Raw genomic sequence first — 12696 nt, forward strand, 5'->3', positions numbered from 1 at the left:
TTTAAGCGCTTCTCTTTTAGGGGGATAATATATTGGAAACCCTGCAGCATCAACATGAAGCTCTTAAATAATTCATGTGTGTAGTCTGGTGAAGGCACAACATGAACTGTAGCACTTAAGCTTTGTAGTGCTGTGACATTTTTAAAGACCAACCCAAGCAGTGAATCTTTTGACCAAGAGTGTCTGTATCACAGCTTGGGATGACCCAAACTACACTGTAGGATTGATGTTGGAGTTCATAAATGTTAAGTATGTTTGAATTGTTTGGAGGTGACCCTTCGCTAAACACCATCAAGCTTTCAATTTTGGTCTGTATACCACAATTTACCGCTTAATCTTCTGAACAGTGGATGTCCGACTTCTATAGTGAAGAACCAATGAGTTTGACATAGTAATGCTTCTTCTGGTAATGGGTTTCGCTGCGGTTTCTAGCATCAAACTTTCTCAAACCAAATAAAGAGCATGACAAAACTACTATTGTTAGTCTAAACTCTGATATAGTAGCATCTTGGCTCCCACAAAGCCGATTTTCCAATCCCAAACTGAGAATCCCAATCCCTGAGTAATCCCCAAATAAACCTTAGTCAGATATACTACCTCTATAAACAAAGTATAGACGGTAAGCTTGTTAGCTAGGCGTACGAATGTTTGCAGTTTACGTTAATCCGATAAACGCATGTTTTTAAATCACAAAAAATGCTCTGTAGTGTCTAGCTGAGTTTGCTAGCCTATAAATGAACCGTGGCTGTTTGGGGTATGGGTTTAGTGAAAGATCAATTTGTGATACCCTTTCTTTTATTTGTTTCCTCAAAGTAGCATTTTACTGCTTGAAACATCTTTTTTTTTCATTTCTATACAAAATCCTATAAGTGTTGAAGAACCATGGAGGTAGTTTTGGTCTAATTTATTTATCTTATTTATAAGATTGTTGTAGCCTTTGCTGAGAATTTTGCTGTCAACCCCAGTAGGATGAAAGTGAATGGAATTAGGTTTGTTCTTTGTTGTTTTCAGGAATAATAATTTTAAAAAATCCTCTTTGAAAAGCTGCCATTCCCATCTTTTATTACACCTTTATGTTGTCAGAGTGTTCTTGAGGAAAAAGATTGAAACCCTTTGTGCCGCTCTGCAGATGAACCTGACCTCTGACCTCCTGTGGAGAGGAGGAAGGAGAACGGATGAATCTCTTCCTCGTGGATCAATAGAGCATTAAAGAACCATTCTTAAATGGTAGTGACCCTGCCCTCTCAGGACTATATTACATTTATTATTCAAATTGCTTCAAGTATTAAAGGCACAACTTCCATGGTAGACAAAGACTGTTAATCGTCACGCACCAATCATGCAAAATGGTCAAAAGCATCAATCCACGTCCACTTTTCACCATGCCACTAAGCAGTCTCATTTAATAACATTAAATGTGCTCTCTGGTTTTGAAGCAGCCCCCATCGCATGATTGAAGATTAGTTAATAATTCAGAGTTGTTGGAAGAATTGTAAGGGGATGGTGTTCTCTGCTGTTCGCCTTCACAGCTGCATGAGGCCTGCCAGTGACAGATGGCTCGGCCCATATGGAGAATCTGACGCCAGTATAGCCCAGTATAGTGTTGAACACTGACTGTGTGTGGCTCTCTTTCTCTCTCTCTCTCTCTCTCTCTCTCTCTCTCATCTTGTTCAGACCGTCTCTCATTTCAGTGTGTGTATTATTATTATATATATAATAAGTATAATAACCTGTGTAAGCAGAAGGGAAACAAAGGAATGTTTCGGTTTGTCAGGTGGTTATGCTTTTATTGCATGGCCGTCTTTTATCGCAGCATGTGTTAACAGACTGCTTTGAAATGCTGTGGATTTAATGGATCGTGATGTAGTTATTAGGCCCATTAAATTTAAAACACAGAATGTAGTCTGCTGCATAGTGTTGTAAGTTATATTACGTCTCCCGATGCCTTACGTCTCCTTACTGCAGGGTGTCCAGGTGTTGTTGAGAGATATTTTAAGTTCTCTGCATGGTTGCAAGTCCTCCTCCCTGCCCACAGTTTTTAGCGAGAGGACAGCTTGGTGCTACCTGTTGGAAATCACAACAACAGCAGGACATTGCAGCCATTCTGTGCAGTCTATCAGAGTCCAGCTGATATTTGGGTTTGAGCGGCCTGTGAGAATCCATACTGCCTTTTTTTTAAAAACTTTTATAGAAATATTCTTATTCACTAAGAGATGAATAGGCTGTATTAAAAGTGTGAGGATCACTTGTGGATGGTTTCATATGCAAAAGAACTAATCTCACCTTGTGTTTATTCTCTCAGTCGAGTTGGTTCCAGTGTTCTCAACTTTTACGATACGACGTGCAATAATACACATATTGCAGAGCTCTGACGGAGACGTTTTCAGCACTCCAAGAAAAAAAAAATTATCATACTGAAATTTCTGTGTGATCATTGTATCACACATAATATGTGCAAAGTCTGACTCTATATCCTCAGCAATGTCTGCTCAGCTGTGATGTTACCCTGCCAACTCTCATGCCGTCTGTGCTGAGTTTTGTAAACAGTCTGCTCAACACACCATGCAGTGAAGACACGCATTCTGACAGACTTTTAAATTTATATTCCAATAGTTGACATGATTTGAAGGTGAGGGTTTTTCTAACATATGAATCCCCTTTCAAAATAAGGTTATGTTGACAATTAGAGTGGATAATTTGACATTCATCTATCATTTGCAAGCATCTTTTCACGAGTCTTTGGATAGTCAAAACATAGTTCAGACCAACACCTCACTTTATTTTGCTGCATGAAACTTTTTTATACCATATAAATACACAGCTAAAGCAAGATAGCTAAATAGCCACAGCCAGCCTTTACTACTGTATAGTGATTTAGTTTGTAAGTCGAAATTGGTAAGGCAGAAACTTAAAATTGAGAGTAAAATAAGCAAACTCAGTCCTGCTAAAAAGGAAGAAGCAGGTTAGCACTAACTGTCGTATCTGTTTTTTATTCTAGCGGAATTTCCAGTTTGACAAATCAACAATTGTTTGTTGATTGTGTGATTTATCCTTCATCACATTTCCTGGAAGGTTTATGTCAATGGGCGAGTGTGAATGGTGGTGGTGGTGGGGATAAGAGGTTACAGATAATGGATGGATAGTTTTTGTGATTAAAATTATAAGCCTAGTATGCAAAGTAAAGCCGTTATACATCGTATCCATCTATATTTCTCTTTTTTTTTTCTAACCAGAGCTGCCGGAGAACTGGACAGACACAAAGGAGACTCTGCTGGAGGGCATGGTGTTCAATGTTAAGTACCTGGGTATGACTCTGGTAGGCCAGCCCAAAGGAGAAGACATGGCCTCAGCTGCCATTCGCAGAATTGTTGCCACGGTGAGTCACCTGCTCCGTTCTGACTCATACAACCGCATAATGGTTATGTTATTTTATATGAAAGTTATATTGACTCACTGCTTGATAAATCATGCATTCTGTACCTACATTTCAAGTACTGAATACTGATATTTGCAAACAATGTTGCATCAAAGTCGCCGAAGTTGGCACCTTCAACAGCAACATGAAATTTCAACTGTGACATTGTGAAGATTTCAATTATACAGCGATGCTTTTTATAGAAATTCTCTTGTGGATTTGTGAAATTAAGCCTCAAACTACAGTGCACATTATCAGAATGACTTAACTGGGAATACTTGTCAAATTTATGTTTTTATAAATGTTGAAGTGTTGCATCAGTATAATACAACTTTTGGTACCGACGATGATAGGGAGAGTGAGTTTGAATATAAGATATACTTTGTGTCTATTATTCGATCACAGCTCAGATTGTGGACACCGTCATAATTATCCAATACCAGTATTCATGGATCATCATGACCTTTTCAAGTTAGCATCCTGGACAACAATTCAAATGTTCTGTAATTCCCACAGAAATTACTTCATTAACCTTCAACTGTGAGATTCCCTTGGTATGTAGTTTTAGTTGGGTCAATATGGTTGCATGGAAACACAAATGCTAATCCAGGATCAACAAGGAGTGCGCATCACGCAGTCAAATCAGTGATATGTTATTTATTTCACAACACAGGAGATTTCTGAGCATGGCTTTCTAAACCGGTTCAGGATCCTGTCAGTCTTCACAAGACTGTTGTTCACAGTTGCTAATAATCTCTTAAACCAGTCAGTTTGTAAACATACAAATACCTCCATTATTTGCAGATTTATATGCACACAAGCTGTATATTATATTCAAGTTCCCTCCTGTCATTTTATATTTCATCCTCACACCCGTGCAGACCTTTTTCACCGAACGCTGCCAACAATAAGAATGTCTAATCGTTTGGTAGCGCTTTCTCAGCAGAAGGAAAAGCCTGGTGCAGGCAGCCTAATCATAAACCTCCCACTTCTCAATTAGAGACTGAACCGAACTTAATGGCAGGATTAAGATTCAATTGATTTACAACCAGGACAGAAAAAGCAACTGAGTTGTCTCTGTCTGTTCCCTTGGAAACCAATCAACCTGAATGGGATTACTGAATACATTTGTGACATTTTCATTTTCTACATGCTTCAGTCAGGCATGATAAGACCCAGACCAAGGGACCAAATGTATAGAGAGAGGCTGAACTTGGCGTATCTCACGCTGACAGATTGGTTTTTGCCTTGTGGCACGACATGAGTAACAGAAACGTGGTTGTTAGCACTTCCTACATGAATGAGCTGCCACAGAATCCGTTCCCTCTCCATTATGATGTCAGTTTTCCACATTGTAAGTGCTGCGGGTTTATTTAGTAGAGTGTTCTGTTCGTTGTCACCATCTCCAGGGCATTCAGGCTCCTACAGCAAGCCATGGCACCATTCCTGTTGCCCTTCAGGAGTCCTAGTTTTTGTTCAAGCAAAGATCTTGCTCCTTTTTCATCCTCAGCTTCTCTTCACCGTTGGACCTCCTGCAAAAAATGAAAGAGCTCTCATGCAGGGTGAATGTAGAAATGTGCAGTAAATTCTGAAGTCGTTCCTCCTTTCTTCTTTCCCCTCTAATATCTCTGATATTACGTTGAACTCTGAACCTGGGTGTGAAACTAAACTGTTCTCATTTGCTAGCTAATTGCATGGTAAAGAGGTCATTGTCATTGTCAACAGGCGCTGTCACAGACTGCAAGCTCAGCCGTATTTTCTGAATCTCCAGATGGAGCAGAGCAGCAGGGGGAGTCAGTGGCTGCCAGCCCGACCTCAAGTTCTCATTCTGGGCTCTACATTGCAGCTTTCCTCCCCCCCTGTTCTGTCACCTTTTATAAATTCCCCACATTTCTGGGGCAACTCATGTAGGCTGCTTAATTTTGCTCAGCAGCTTCTGTCACATCGGAGGGTTGTTTGCTATACCTGTAACAAGATTTCCTCTGTCTGATTTTAATGTGTACATGTGTCCTTATATTTCATACCAACAGGCCAGAGCCAGTGCAAAGAAGTTTCGGAAAGTCACACTGACAGTTTCACCGAAGGGCATCGTCCTCACAGACACAGAGACTACAGACCTCATAGAAAACGTCTCCATATACAGGTAAACAAAGTGCTGAATAGATTTTGAAGAAAAAACCTGCACGGTGGTTGAGCTCCAGCAGAGCGCACATTTGTGCCGTACCAGACTTTACTTGGATTCCCATTCAATAAAGGTATTTTTAGCCGTGGTAGCTGCATGGCTCCAGGGATGGCAGTGTCAGTCTGTTCATATGTCTATCTGTTCGTTAGCCAGGCCACCCATTTGGTCCAGGCTGAAACGTTTCAAGGGCCAATGGATGAACTGCCATGAAATTGTAAAAGAACATTCATGGTTACATGCGGCACTATGGTGAGGTTGATATTTGTGCTTTTGAATGAAATGGCTTTACAACTATTGCATTTTGTCACCAACTTTGGTCCAAATATTTATGTCTCCATAAAGATGAATTGGACTCACTTTAGTGAAGTGCCACCACCAGGTCAAAATTATTATTATCCAATGTTTGCTATCATGCTGAACCAATATGTTGACCACGGTCTACACTAAAAATGCTAAACATTGGCATATTAGTCATTATGAGCATGTTACCATTACGTGTAATGCTGAAGTACAACCTCACACAGCGGACAGCATGGCAGTAGACTTTCACTGAAAAACACTTAAGAAGATTCAGCAGAGAACTGTTCAAGACGCAATTTAGTCATTGTGTCAAGCCATTTACTGTTCAACAGGAAGCTTATTCAATGTAAAAAGTGTAAGCTTTTAGATATGCTGGCTTCATGCAAATAATTAAAAAAACATCATGTAAAATCGAAATGGATGGGTTGACAGTGTGACATGTTTGATTAATCACTTTACGTGTTAATTAAATGGAAGATTTATGAACTAAATTATTACTGTTCTATTCATTTCTTTTTACTTAATGGTTCGTCACATGTGCCAACAACAGTTCTGGTACTCATTTAAGTTGAGTCCTTAAAAAAATACAAAGTGGATTCATCTGATGTACATATGATATCCTCTATATAGGTCATTGGTCACTTTCCCCTCCGTACATGGCTTGGACTCCTTTTTTGCAGGATTAAACTGAGCAGTTTTCTCCTCAGAGCTGTTGTGAGTCTCATGTTTGATCAATTCACTCAGAAACCGATAATACGGCAGCAGGAGGGGGGTCGCTGGAGGGGTGTCTGCTACTGTCTCTCTGTGTCAGTGAGAGGTAACCTTTTCCAGCACCATGCTAGGTTTCATTCTACTAAATCAGTGAAGAGAGCTTGAGTGGTGGGGGGTGCGTTTTTTGATTTGTTTGGCTGGCTTCCGCTCTCTGGATAGTTTCCTGTGATTTAGACTGGGCCTTATGTCATTGAGGATTACAGTATAAATATCATATAGCTGTACTGTGATTACAGAACAAGCTGTGATAAAGACAGGGGGTGTTAGTGAGAGATAGTGTGTGTGTGTGTGTGTGTGTGTGTGTGTGTGTGTGTGTGTGTGTGTGTGTGTGTGTGTGTGTGTGTGTGTGTGTGTGTGTGTGTGCGCGCGCGCATCCCAGTCTGATCCACCTTATCAGCGGTAACAGACCACAGGCCAGGGGAATCAGCCTCGTCTTTGATCTCCTCCTCTTTTCTCCTCCCCTTCCCCTCTTTTGCTTTTCACTGTCCTGAAATATTCCTTTTCTTTTCTGCCCGTATTAACATAAACAGAGCTCTGAATGCAGAAATACCCACGACTAATTGCCCACTTTGAAACTCTGCCGCTGCCCGTCTTTGCCAATACTCCCAAGAAATGATACAGGAGAGATGGAGAGTGCACATGATTGAGGATTGATTTTATCCCCTTTATGAGACCCCACCCCCACTTCCACCTCCTTACAAACCTTTTCTCCTCTTGCCCCTCCTTTCGTGTGTCTTATTTTACTTGCACGAAATCCATTTATTGGCCAAGAAAGGGAGTGTAGGGTGAAAGAATGTGGAGTATAGATGTAAAGAGGATCAAATCAGGCTGTTTATTGTGCATAACAGATAAAGAAGAAAACAAAGTAGATGCACAAGGTATATGTGTGCACGTACTGTAGTATGTCCATGCATGGATGGACGTATGAACATTTACATATGCACCTCACATAGCGAATGTGTGTGTTTGTAGAGTCAATTGTGTGTTCAACACTTACTGGAAGCTGGGCTGTTTCCCTCAGGGGGAAGCTTAGTGACGGATCGAAAACAGACAGGCAGACATTGTGCATCGCATTGGTAATGGGAACCTCGCAGCCATGACCCTCCCACCCCATACACCCACATCCACACACAAACAAGGCAATATCTTTCTGTATCATTGGCATTTAAGTTTTCACAGTTTGGCAACCTGATATTGAATTCAGCAGCCTTGACAGCACACTTTACAGTGCATTTAATTTGCAGCATCAGACACTCAAATTATATTACCATGAGCTTGATCTTCAGAGATGAGCAAGTCTGCCTTGTAGTGCTGCTGTAAGTCTAACTGTTGGTAGGGATTAGGCCAAGGACTAAAACACACAGGAGGTTAGATTATATTCTATAACAACAGTAAAGCTGTGTTATTTTGACAATATTGGATGACAAAGTATATTTTCTAATCAAATAGTGTATAAAATATAAAATATGGCAATATTTCACAGATGCTCATTACTGCTTATACATATATTGATATGATGATCCAACATGCCTTTGCTTTTCATTTCACTGGAACAGACAATAAACTGGAGAAATTTGTTATTTGACTATAACCAGGAAAACAAAATTTTAAGTTGAAGGACTGCCAAGCAATACAGAAGTATCCGCTACCATCAGACTAGAGATGCAGCTTCTTTCCTCAGGCTGTGAGACTCCTGAACTCATCCTTCCCACTCCAGTATAAATGATAACTCTTCTTTTGTAGCATGAAGGGGGCTACAACATCCATTTTGTTGTATGACCCTGTGTTGTAAAATGATTTTAAAAAATAGCCGTACATTCGGATGGGAAATGATCTCATGATCTCTCTTCTTGTATTAATCTAGAGAATATTTAATACCAGAGCCAGAATACAATTATCTTAGCATATAGACTTACAGTTTGTATATAAATTAACTAAACATTAAACTACATATACTGTACCATGTTACTTTGTAAGCATTGAGTTTTAAAGGTTCTGTTTTTTTGTTTGTTTGTTGATTTTTTTGTGTTAAACGAAACAATGTGTGTATTTTATGTTATTGGGTCTTGCACAGATGTATCATTCACTGACTGGATCAGTAAAAAAGTGTCTTGTTTGATATTCAGTATTGACTTTTACTGACGGTACAATGCTGCATAACCCTGGTCTAAATCCAGGTATTGAAAAACGAACACAGTCATGCTGTCTTGTTTGTCCGTGGTATTTGTATTTCTAAATAATGAAAAGAAAACACAAACAGTGATACGTGAACTTTGGCACATTGTTAGGTGTTCAGCTTCTATCTGGGCTGGTGTTACTGATTCATATTCTGACAAGAGCTCTCAGGGACCGACCAGCATATCAATCAGGAAAAAACATGCTGGTCAGAAAAGGAGAGCTGAAATCATAACTGACACCCCACCTGGTAATGATGCTCATTGCTCTGACATGCCATTAGATTTGTGAGAGACGTCTGCAGGAAAAGTGCATTGCACAAGATGTGCCAGATTTTATTTTTCCTTTTTCTTTTTGCAAAAAAAACCCAAAAAGTCTTTGATGGCTGCTTCCCTGCAGCTCAGAGCAGAGTGCTGTTTTTTCATTATCGCACATATGTCGGGTAAAAAGTTGAACAAAAGTAGTTCATTGTTCTGTTAAAGAGCATACCTGCTTTATTCGGTGTGTATATAAAAAAATGAAATGAAAATTGAGGCTTTGATGTACGAAGTTCTATTCAGGCTTTGTACTGTAAATATTTAAATATTTCCATTGATATTCCCTCTCTGCCTCACAAACGCCGGTGCTCTGCACAGCGAGGAGATCAAAGGCTTGCGGTCCACAGAGCCCCTTTGGAGATATGATGCAGACTGACAGCTCCGCTTCTGTTGTTCAAACTCTGCGATGCTGTCAATTATTTATTTTTCTTCTGTTGTTGGTTTCAAGCTGAAAGGCTTATTTTGTGAGTATGATCCATTATGTGACACATCGGTGACAGTAATTACATTTTTCCCCTCCTTTTTTTATGACAGTTGTGTCATAATGAGTGAAATCTGCATGCACCTTTTTTATTTATTTTTTCTAAGAGATCTGGCTTTATGACATATTCATCACACTCCATATGTAAATTGAAGAAGACGCCTGTGCTATACAGATGAGATCTTAAATGTGCATTCACTTCCTACGTCTTTGTTTGGAGATTCACATTATTGTCACATGGATGCCATGTTGGGGAACTATTTTCTGTGTCACACATATACTGTATGATAATGTGTGCAAGTATTGCTGTCGACAAAAGAAACAAATTGAATAATTTCCATGTTTTTCACCATTGTGTATTATTTTTTTTACACAGTTCAGTGTTAAGATTACAGCCCTATAGACTCCTGCTGATTTATTAGGGCACATAGGCTAGTTAGGCAGGAGCTGTTTGCGCACTGACCTACTTGCTCATTTCTCTTATGTTTACAGCTCAATGTTCTGGGAAATCTAGCAACATATTGTGGGCAATGAAACAGCATTTCTTGGTATCTGTCTACTGCTATATGTGATAAGAGAGAGGAGTCTGCTGAGTTCCAGGCACAAACTTTGTATCTTCAGGCTGCAGTCTTATTTTGTGGAAGCTTTTTCAATTAAATCTAGTCAAACCTCTCAGAGAGTTTAAAATAACTTTTAAAGGTGCCTTTTCATAACATTCCCATGTGTGTTTTTTTAAACTAGTTTCTTCTTTTTTATATATATATTGTCTGCATTGATTCCCTAAATTACAAGAACACAACTGCTTCACCAAAACAGCAGTTACCGTTTTAATTACTATTGTCAGTGCTGCTACGGTAATAGTGCTGCCAGTGCCACAGTAATTGTTTGCATAGTATATAATGTACTACTTTTTTATGATTAATAATTTGCACAGTTATTCATATTGTTGGAAAATAAATTGAAATTCTGAGAGTCCACACGAACAACAATTTGTTGAGGCTCAAACAATACAAGTCAAGAAATAAATAAAAATGAAGGGAGGGAGAAGGCGGTGTCGATAAGATGATAATTACGTTTATATTGAACACTTGATGGAGTACTTTACGTTACATCACACTTGTTTTTCAAACTTAAAATGGGTCAACTCTTTGAGCTTTTTCTCCGCTCATTTTTCCGCAATTAAGGCCCAAATATAAGTTGGTGCATAGACAGAAGCAGGGTGTGGAAATCCAGAGCTGGGTGTCCTGGGCATTGAAATGTGGGTCATGCATCAGCGGTTCAAGCTAGCAAACAATCTTAGATTTGAAGGCTGGTGATTTAATGCTTGTTGTTTTGATAGAAGAAATTGCTTCATATTTAGTACTTCTTTTTGAAGTGGGGCAACAAACGAGTAATGATGGCAGATCTGACTCCAGCGCTATCGTGTTTACGTTGACTGATGATGAAAAGCATTGGGAAACCCTGAGGATCAAAGTCTAAATGAGATACAATTATTAAATGTGTTGTAATCCAGAGAAAAATAACAACTTTGGCCCATTGAGTTGGGATCATGAGCGTAAAAGCACACGATCTTGTCCTTGTGTTGCTCATAATAAAGGTTGTCTGATTAATGATAGCGACAAAGGTCAAGTGCGTCACTCATTTACACATCTATTTAAAGCAGCAAACCTGATTGCACGCTGGCTGCTGGTCCAGGTAACAACCTCAGAGCGCCGTACATGGTGACTCTAGATCAATACCGCTTCTGATAACCTGAATAAAATCCGGCAAAACAAATCTGTCGGGTTTGTGTGTGTGTGTGTCGCTTCAGTGAACACATGCAGGCTGTTGTGGGGGAGCAAAATGGCTCGGTGGGCTTTGTCCGGATTGGTTTTAGATAACCATTGAAAATTAAGGTCCACTGCTGTCAGTGGATTTGCAGACTTTTGTATTTCTTGAACAGATATTAGATCCAGGAGAGATTCGCCGTGACTGTTTTTGAAATGAGGTTTCAAGTGCAATACAGTCACAGCGGGGATAATTTTGTAATCCAACGGTTTCCATTTTCCACTGACAGTAGAAATTTGGATGTTTCAACAGAAGTCGCAATCTATTTAGTAACTGTCACGAAGGTTACATCAGAAATGAGCAGTTTTCTACATTTAATTTCCTGCAGTTTCACACTCTCCAGCGGTTGATATTCTAAAAACATAAAGAAGACGTGACTCCGAGGAGCAGCATACAAGTTACCTGAATATAGAGAATTCAGCAAAAACTCTTATCTTTTACAACTTAAACCTTTTTTAAGCTATTGTGTTGGCATAGCTCCAACCTGAAATCGTTCTCATACCTCTAATATGAAATTTTCAGGGTCAGTTGACCATCTCTGCCTTGAATCCACAAAGCAATATTCTATCAGCGTCATTGTATATCAGTTGATTTTGCTTTATCCGAAAGTATGTAGTACAGTAGAGCTCAGTCACTGCTGCTCATTTGTCTCCTGCTCCACCATTCCCAGCTGTGGGACTTAAATCAGCATATTTCTCATAAGCACAGCTCTCATCCTGCTATGATTGGTTTGCTTATGCATATGCAAAAGGTTGAGCACAAAAGCAAAGTTGTGGCCTAAATTGGCATGTACACAGTGTAGGTTACCGTTTTGATGTACGACATTTGATTAAGAGCTCAGGCCTGCAGGTACATGTCGTCCTTTGTTCTGTACGTGCGTCCTATGATTTTTAAAAGGATGTTTGCCTTAAGACATCCATGTCACAAATTAATTCCTGTCTACCGCGATTGCCTGTTTATCATCATAAGTGCACTTATGCCAGGTGAATTGATAGCACTGGTGAATTATCATAATGTCTGTTTGTTTTTCCTGTCTCGTCTCTTTCAGAATCTCGTACTGCACAGCAGATAAAACTCAGGATAAGGTCTTTGCATACGTCTCCCAGAGTCAGTTCAACGAGACCCTGGAGTGTCACGCATTCCTCTGCCAAAAGAAGAAGATTGTACGTTTTCTATATAGTTTTTTTATATTTTTAGCAGAGTCACAAGGTCGGTTTGCTTTCAGACT

General features: G+C 39.6%; 1 protein-coding gene across 6 annotated transcripts in view; it reads left to right on the top strand.

Moving 5' to 3' along the window:
* si:dkey-71h2.2 (low density lipoprotein receptor adapter protein 1) overlaps positions 1-12696 on the top strand; it is a 78378-nt gene that overhangs the window by 17993 nt on the left and 47689 nt on the right. For all 6 annotated transcript variants that reach the window (XR_003463176.1, XR_003463177.1, XM_027284109.1 and 3 more), the window contains exons 2-4: positions 3234-3376; positions 5446-5558; positions 12517-12631. Coding sequence is in view for 4 of the 6 variants with exons in the window: in XM_027284109.1 (XP_027139910.1) it covers positions 3234-3376; positions 5446-5558; positions 12517-12631 (371 nt within the window). In the remaining 2 variants the exon portion in view is untranslated. The remainder of the gene's footprint in view (positions 1-3233; positions 3377-5445; positions 5559-12516; positions 12632-12696) is intronic.

This window comes from Larimichthys crocea, chromosome XI, assembly GCF_000972845.2.
Source record: "Larimichthys crocea isolate SSNF chromosome XI, L_crocea_2.0, whole genome shotgun sequence".
In the NCBI taxonomy this organism is placed as follows: domain Eukaryota; kingdom Metazoa; phylum Chordata; class Actinopteri; family Sciaenidae; genus Larimichthys; species Larimichthys crocea.